The sequence below is a fragment of the Chaetura pelagica genome, unplaced genomic scaffold (genome assembly GCF_000747805.2).
Source record: "Chaetura pelagica isolate M959 unplaced genomic scaffold, ChaPel_1.0 scaffold314, whole genome shotgun sequence".
NCBI lineage: Eukaryota > Metazoa > Chordata > Aves > Apodiformes > Apodidae > Chaetura > Chaetura pelagica.
The window spans coordinates 3305747-3314266 of record NW_009953218.1 but is presented as its reverse complement, the minus strand read 5'-3'; the positions used below and the strand labels follow the sequence as shown (position 1 = coordinate 3314266).

Below are 8520 nucleotides of genomic sequence, written 5' to 3'. Positions count from 1 at the left end.
CTGTGATTTATGATAGTGCAATGAAATCTTTTGGTAAGATGTAGTAATTCATTTCCTCGTCATTAATGGGTGACAGACTACACAGTACAGAAAGAAGAGATAGTTAGATCAACAGAAAAGGAAGGAAAATCTACCCCTGTGATGGTGTGGTTTCTCAGAAGGTAGTAATGGGAATGACAGGCAGCACATCTGAGGAGGCACACAATGAGGTTCACTCTGGTTTCACCAGAGCAGCCAGAGGAGGAGTCGCTGGTTACCAGAGATGCTTCTGCTCCACCAACAGCCCCCCTCGAAGAGTGCAGGGCTGGGTTTGCTACAAATGCCTTGTCCTTCATCATACCTCACGTGCAGAAGGGCTGCCTCTGTAGCCAGGTTGGTGATTTCCACCAACATATGGACAGTATTGACAAAAGAGTTGTGGGGATGGCTGGAGTCTGGGTTGCTTGCAGTACAGAAGCAGGCACACAACACTCCATATAATGAAATATGAGGGCAGATACTCTACCCCAGAAACATTCCTGTGACATTTGCTATCTAATTAATATGCCATTTGGGTCCTTAAAAGTTCAGTGTTTCTTGAAACATTTAATTCCTATGGGAATACAAGTCTCATGATTTATTATCAAAAGCTTTTTGTTCTCTCATAAAAGAGAGAACATAAAAGCTCTCGAAAGTATAATGTTTCCTATCTTATTTGTGGAAAGGTCAAAATGGTATTGCAAAGGATCCTGTTGGTATTCTTTATACATTCAATTTCTATTTGGAAAAGAAAAAAAAAGTACAGGCCACAGCTGACAGGCTAGACAGGACAGCAGATATTAATACCTGTAAATAAAAGAAACCCTCCATAATTATTCTTTAAAGTATTCAATTGTGAAAATCTATGTAAAAATACTAATGTTACCTGTTTCTCACCCAATAACCTATGGTAGTGCTTCTACAGTTTATTAACACCATTGCAACATAAGAAACTATTTGGAAGCTTTTATTTTCTTGCTGCTGTAATATCTCCACAAAGAGTCCCCTCAAAATCAGCATAATTATTAAAAATTTTTACACAGATTTCATCAGCAAAGACTTTGTCTGACTTGTATTATATGTTGACAGATGCTTCCTAGGGCAAGTGCTTGGCCTCTGTGCCCTGTCATCTGGACCAGCTGCCACTCGTGCTCTGAACATAGTGAAAACCAGTAGTTTTGACATTTAAACACACCCACGACTTCCACAGCTTGGTGGTACACAAAAGAGAGAAGCTCACATGCCTGATGTACACAAAAATCTGTAAACTCTACAGTGGTAAGTCAGAAGGAGATATATTCTGCTTTCCTGCATTTATCCTTAGTGCCTCCCTGGTGGGGCACATCTGCCTGCCTCCTCGCAGGATGTGCTGGGAGCTGCAGCCACCGTGGCTGCTGAAGGCACCTGCCTCCTGTACAGCAACACAGAAGGTGGCATGTGCGTATTTTAATGTGAAGGGTTAATGAAGTTGGCCACCTTGGATCACTTTGTACTCAGCCTTGGAATATCAAAGTTAGGCAGATCCCGGCCTCAACGTTGTTCTTGTCACAGGCAACATTTACAAGTGCTTTCTAGCAAACAGAAATTTCCTTTAATAGAAGCATCAATAAGCAAATCTTTGGTCATGTTGGCCTGTAGAAATGGTCTCAGTATTAAATGAAGGAAACTTCTGTGCAAAAGTTTTTTGCAAACACCCTGGTTTGACTACTTATGAGCAATAAAAGACTAAAATCAATGCACTTTAGAGGTTCATAACCCACTTCAAAAGTTACATTGCAGACAGCCACAAAAAGCCAAACCAGATGACTTGCTACTTCAAAATCAGCCAGGCTCTCACAGCAGTGAGAGGTTGCCAATACTTATTTGGCTTCTGTGTCTCCACGGAATGGTTTCTCTCTTGTGAAACTGAGTAGCTTCATGCAGCATTCCAAAAGCATGTACTTTATCACTATCATACTATGATGCCCAGAGAGTAATCATGGTAAGTTCCTGGTACCATACTTTTTATCATTAACAGCTGAATTGCACAGATTCATTCCCGTGAATGTACTATTTATTCAGTGGCAAAATGATAGTACTGGGGGTGTTCTACTTTTTCTGTAATGACCTCTAATGTGAGGCCTTTCTGACATTCTCTGAGCATTACATTGATGTTTTTTTAGATTACTAGCTGAAATAACTTCAGCTCTTTTCTCCATGAATCACAACAACTTCTTCAGACACAATCAGTATGCAATCCCCACCTAGATCCCTAGAGAGATTCTTTCTTTTTCAAACCAAAAGCATTATCTGCCCTTATTGGCATGGAAATTTATGTCCCATATTGCTGTGCTGTTATTTAGATGAGATCTTCTTTGCCTTAAATTAAACATAGTGTTACACATACAGCAAACAAGCCAGTGTTGCATAATGTGTGTAAAACACAGCAGAACCAAAGGTAAGAATCTGTAGTACCAAGACTTATTATAGCCACTCAGAGGACTGAACTGAAACATGATGCAATAAAAAAAAAAATAATTATCTATCTATCTATCTATCTATCTATCTATCTATCTATCTATCTCTATTTTCTTTTCTGTTTCTATTCTTATCTGGCAGATTTCTCTCTTTCACAAAACATTCCAGAAGAGGATTTCTTATGCAAAAACATTACCAAGTAGTACTCAATATCACCAGACATTTCAAATGTAAATGAGCTGTATTCCATCAGTTACTTTGCATGAACAAAACTGTAAATAAAACCCTCTCTATTCATTTTACTGTTAAAAGATATATAAATGGTGGTCAAGTTATAACTTGTTAATTAATGACTCTATACAGTTCTCAGAAAACTGTATCTGTCTTAACAAACACGGACAAAAATAAAGTACTGATCATAATGGAAATATTCAAAGGTTTATTTTATTGGTTACATGATATTTTGTGATTTTGATCATGAAAATAGAACTTGCTCTAAAATTAACTGAAAAATAAGGGAAGGAGTATTTAAAACAATACATCCCAGTCATGACTGAGGGACAGTGTCAAGTGACCCTGTACTGTCACTTCTCTAAGCTTCAAGCTGAAATTTTTGCATGTTTATGGGGCCACACTGTTTTTAATCTTAGTAAATGGGTATGTACCATATGACTTCCTGCCAGACATTACCTTCTAAGATACATGGAGAAAAAGTCAACTGCTATATCTATTGCAGCAATGCTTAACACTGATGATCTCTCTTATACAGGTCATGGTGCCCTAGCAGGGAGAGCAGATTTGCAGTCATGGAAATTAGGGCAGGGACTAGGATTTGGGTTTTCTATCTTCCTTTATTTAGTTGTGTTTGAATAGAGAGAAAAATGAAGTGTTACAAAGGTTAGGATAAATTCCTGATCACCCTCAACATCATGTGTTACAAGACTCAGTGCTAACACAATGTCTTTCCCTCTGCTTTCTACTTTGGCTATCTAGCTTGTATATTTGCTATCCAGTTGTCTTGATTTTTGACAATTGTATTTTTTATGACAACCACTGAGCTGCTCTTTTACCATATTTGCACCTATACTGTTGTCAGAACTCCCAAGGACTTCCAAATCAGCAAGCAATGAAAAATTTCCCTCAATGTTATGTCAGATTAATCTGCTTCTCCCTTGACAGCAGTCCTGGTCCTGTGTCTCCTCTCTGTACCAGTTTCCTGTAGAGTCCCCAGACTAGAGGCGCCGGCATCAGGAACCTGTCAGCATGCATTCTAACTCTTCTAACATATTTGCTCAAGCCTGCAGAGGTTATAGACATTCCCACCAAGACTGACAATCTCTGGCTGAGTTAATCTCTCAGAAAATGGCAAAAATTCTCCCTGAATTAGTGAAAGCAACCCCAGTGTCAGCCATATTGACAGGGCAACCCCCATACACAAGTGACATCAAATTCTAGAACCAATAATAACAGATTTTATTCAAATGTGGGTATTTCAATATGTGTTAGGTCCATTAATTCAACAGGCAGTATCCATGTGTCAACAATCTACTTTTCTGCACAGCAAGCTGTGGATAAATCCTTCTGAATGCTTTGTAAAGGGAGCAAATATAAAGCGTAGGATCAGATATGCACAATCAAAGATACAAAATTAGTAGAACAAACATATGCTAAAATCTGCAGCATTGGTGCATAAACTCATTTCAATGGATTAGAAATCAGTGCACAAACACCTCTACTCTCATCCAGTTTCAGTTCTGGAGAGTGCTATGTGCTGGCTGTGTAACTCACTGTCTGCAAAAGGTGGAATGGCACTATTGACTTGTCTGAGCTATCTTCACCTGAAGATGGTATGATCAGAGACTGCCCTTCCTCAAATCTGTTGTGCTCGACTGAGTTTTACCATCTCGTCACAGTAAGTGGTGGGTTAGGATCTCACTCTGGAACAGACACATAATTTTCACAGAGGACCAGAACTGGATTTCAGATTTAGGAAAATGAAAGACATTGATGTACGGACACAGGCAATACAACCACTTTCTAAAGCCTGTAAATAGGCTGCCACAGAGATGTAGCAAAAACCTCTCCTTAAAAAACTGGAAATGTGGTAGATTAATTCATTCAATCAGTTTTTATTCTTGTCAATTAAGCCTGAAGGACAAGTCTCACTGCAGCACCCATGAGATCGTTGCAGAGAAGAAATCCTCTTACCTCTGATTGGTACAAAAGATGCAGTGTTAAAATACCAGTGCTCCTCATCATGCCAGGATGCCTAAGCAGCTTCAACAGGAGAATGGATTTAGCCCCACTTGATGGACAGAGAAGACAGACAGAGTACCCATATTAAAAGAGAAAAATTCCTTTCTGATTTAAATAGTTTCACTTCCCCCATAACTTGCTTAATCATTAGGGAATGATGAGATTGCATAAATAGATGCCATTTGGAATATCAATGCTGGAGTCACTTTCATTTGTTTCCTTTTGGCAGAGTATATCTGAAAGGATGATAAACAAAGATAATGTCTTGAAATCCCCTCCTAATGAACAATAAATTACTCTGCTGGAAACAGGCTTTTGAAGTACTACTATTCACACAGTTTCTCAGTCCAGCACACAGCCAGATGTCTTGGGGCCAAGTAAGACACCTTAGAAGTAACAATATATGGCAGAACAGGTAAAGGGCCCATAATAAGAGTATCACATAAATCTGTGAAAACAGTAGCAAATTAATTTCACTACAGATTCATATTCAAAGTTTCAGAAGAGTAGGAGTTTGGAAGCTAAAGATCAGTTTTAATTGTCTTCCATTTACTATCTATCCGAGGACTCTGAAAGAATTTGCTACATAGTTAAAACCTTTCAGTGGGATGAAAGAGCTCAACAGGAAAAATTAGATGCTCAGAATTAAAAAGGTGGCTTCTAAATATAAAATCAAGCTACTTGTTACAGCTTTCCTAATCAGTGTCTTTTTTTTTTTAGTTATTTTAACTCACTTCCTACTGGAATATATTCAGAAATCCCACAGCTTCCATTATTTCCATGTCTAGCAGGAAAAAAAACCCCTAAACATTAGGAAGATAAAATAGACACAAAGGTTTGATTTAGCCTGCATGCATGAGAAGGGCACAGCTGCATTTCCTTAGGTAATTCTGGTATAAATAACAAAGCAATGCTCACAATCATAAAAAAGATGAATTAGTGTTTAAAAATATGATCTTCCTTCCACTAAAAGTAGTTGCTTCTCAGCTAAGAAGCAGTAACTAACTGATCCTCACTTCTTAGGACTTACACAGTGGGAAGCAAATTAGATTCTCCTAAGCTGCTTTCAGTCTGAACACTAACATGAAACCCAAACAGACCTGTGACAGTAACTTGTCTTCATAACTAGACCAACCAGTGCATGGAGGAGTGAAGCTTCCATGCTTAAGGGAGAAGTTGCTTTTGGTTTATCTCAGAGCATTTTCTTCTGGTCTGTTACAGGTTAAAATAAGAAAAAAAAAAAACAAACAACAAACACAACAACAACCAAACAAAACCAGCAACAACAATAACCACAACAAGAAAACAGATAAATAGCTTCTCTTCAAAATTGTTTTTTTTTTACTAAGCGCAGAACGAAGCAATCTTATTCCAGAAGGTAATTTATTTTATTTCTTTGACCTGTTATTTTGAAATGATAATCCAAATTGTTCATTTAAAATATGTCATTTGGATCCTCCTGCAGTGCATTAGTTTCTCAGCAAGTCGCTGCTCTCATTTAGACTAGGAAGCTACTAGGCCACAGGTGGACACCCTTTTATTGATCCAGCTGTACCAAAAAAATTTCACCACTATGCGCAGCTCCTTACCATCACCTCTATGCCTCAGGCAATCACTCCGTTGAGGTCACAGTTCAGCCACCATAGTTAGTTTTAGGTAAAAGTGAAGTTAATCTGAGCCTGGTTCTGCCTGAAGGCTGATGTCAGGGTGTACTTGTACAAACCAGAGGAGCAGAGCAATGAATTAATTGTGCAGTAACAGGTACTGCTCAAAGTCCTTGTTATTAAACAAATTCTCCTGTCTTTATTGAGTACCTGTCATCCAAAGAAAACTTCAGCTATTTTATATCAGCTAGGACTCTTTACGCTCCCAGAAGTTCACTGTTATGGACATTTTACAAGGAGTCAGCTGGAACACCATGAGAGAAGACAATTCACCACAAGATCATACAGCAAGATGTCTCAGAGGTAAGAAGGGATCTAAGCCTCCTGCATTTCCAGATCTGAGTTCAGGATTTTTCCAGGTCTTACTAGCAGCTACCCTTGGGTTTTTCACCCTCTTCTACACTGTATGGCATGTCTGCTTCATAGTATCCTGTAGGAGATACAATTATCTTGTTTGCACAGACATCTATGACAACACTGATGCTCTTGATCTCTCCTCCCTTCTTGTGACGTATCACTTGGCTTTTGGTCTTCTATAACATACCAAAAGTTTGTTATCAACCACTAGGAAGTAGTACCTGCTAGGCCTTTGCAGGCCATCACAGACACTGTGGCTGAATTACAGGCATCTCCTAAATTTGGTATCCTCTGCATGGCTTCCCATTATTTCAGGCAACTCCATGGTTAGGGTGGCTCCCTCCAGTTTTATGTTCCTTTAAGTTTTACATTTATAGTACCTAGACAAAGCTACAAGTCTACTTGTAGCATCTACATGTAGGCATTCTGTTAAGTTCATCCCTTCGCCCCTCTTAGTACATTTTTAACAATAGATGTATGCTTGAGTCTGTCCTGAGCTGGCTGGATATTTTGAACAGGAGCTGATATTCTTTATAGAATTTATATAGATTTTTTTTTTTCCCATCTTGTTCTGCCCATGAAATGAGCCAATGTCAGGTGCAAAACATACAATGAATTAATATGGGTAGCAAATGTAAGAATAAGATGTTATGCTTAGGAACTCTATATTTTTCCTTCTCACACACATTTTTACTTCTGCATTTGAATTCTTTTCCAGAAGATTGCCATCTACTACAGTTGTTATAAGACTTTGATTGATATTGCTAGTTTATCCTCTGTTGTAAGTAAGAAGACTTTATCACCACTACTGTAAAAAACCCACTGAGAAATGACCACTACTGCTCCAAATCACATTCACTTTCTGCATTTTTTATTAAAATGCACACATTCAAACACAGACTTTCAAGACAGTCTATTTATGAAACGGTCTATAAGCCAAACTCCTTAGTTTTCTCCTTGACTTTTTCTTTTCAAGCCTTTTTGACACTTTCATAAGAAGTTAATGGCATCTGTGTGGGGAGAAGAGAGAACTTTCTAATCATTACTCAAAGCAGTGCAATAGGAATTCTGTGTTCCCAAATGATTTAACATTTTACTTTCTTCTTTGCCCTTCTTAATTCATTTCTATTACCCTCTTCTTTCCTTTTGGCTCCGTGTTTATCATGCTGCCATTAATATCCTGCTTTAAATCAAACAGTGAAGTCTTTGTACAAACATATTCTGTGAATTTTTGCAACTCAGCACACGGATCCAGTGACTATTACAGCCTAGAAAACAGACTGCAGTTAAAGCTGGAAATAGCTTATTTTAGTATCAACTACTGTAGACGTAGTTTCTCTGATGCTCCATAAGTTTGTGGCTGTACCACGTCGCTGTGCATCCACACGGATGTGCAGTGCTAGGAAGGCAGGAGAAAGGCTCGGCCTTAATTCTGAAATGGTTTATCTGCTGCTCTTTTTCCATAAAATTACACATCACTATAACCAAAGCCGAGCGGCCACGACGCCCAACAGGAACACGTGTATTACAACTAACTCAGCAAGTGGTGGCCGAGCTGAGACTCGGGCTGTGCCGGCGCCCCCGGGAGGGGCGATGGGCGATGGGCGGCTCTGCCCACGCCAGGCCTGGATCCATCACAGGCTCCGTGCGCTTGTGTAACGCCCGCAGCGCTCGGCTCCCGGGACGAGTCTCTTCGTCTCCGCATCCCCCGAGCAGCAGCAATGCCGGGGGAGCTGCTGGCGCTGCGGCAGGACACGGTACCGGGGCT

At 39.4% G+C, this 8520-nt stretch overlaps 1 protein-coding gene across 1 annotated transcript in view; it reads left to right on the top strand.

Annotated features, from left to right (window-relative positions):
• Positions 1-8352: 8352 nt before the first annotated feature.
• The window catches only part of TMEM5 (transmembrane protein 5), a 10807-nt gene continuing 10639 nt past the window's right edge, over positions 8353-8520 (top strand). Inside the window, exon 1 of the mRNA XM_009997776.1 lies at positions 8353-8509. Coding sequence (XP_009996078.1) covers positions 8353-8509 — 157 coding nt within the window. The remainder of the gene's footprint in view (positions 8510-8520) is intronic.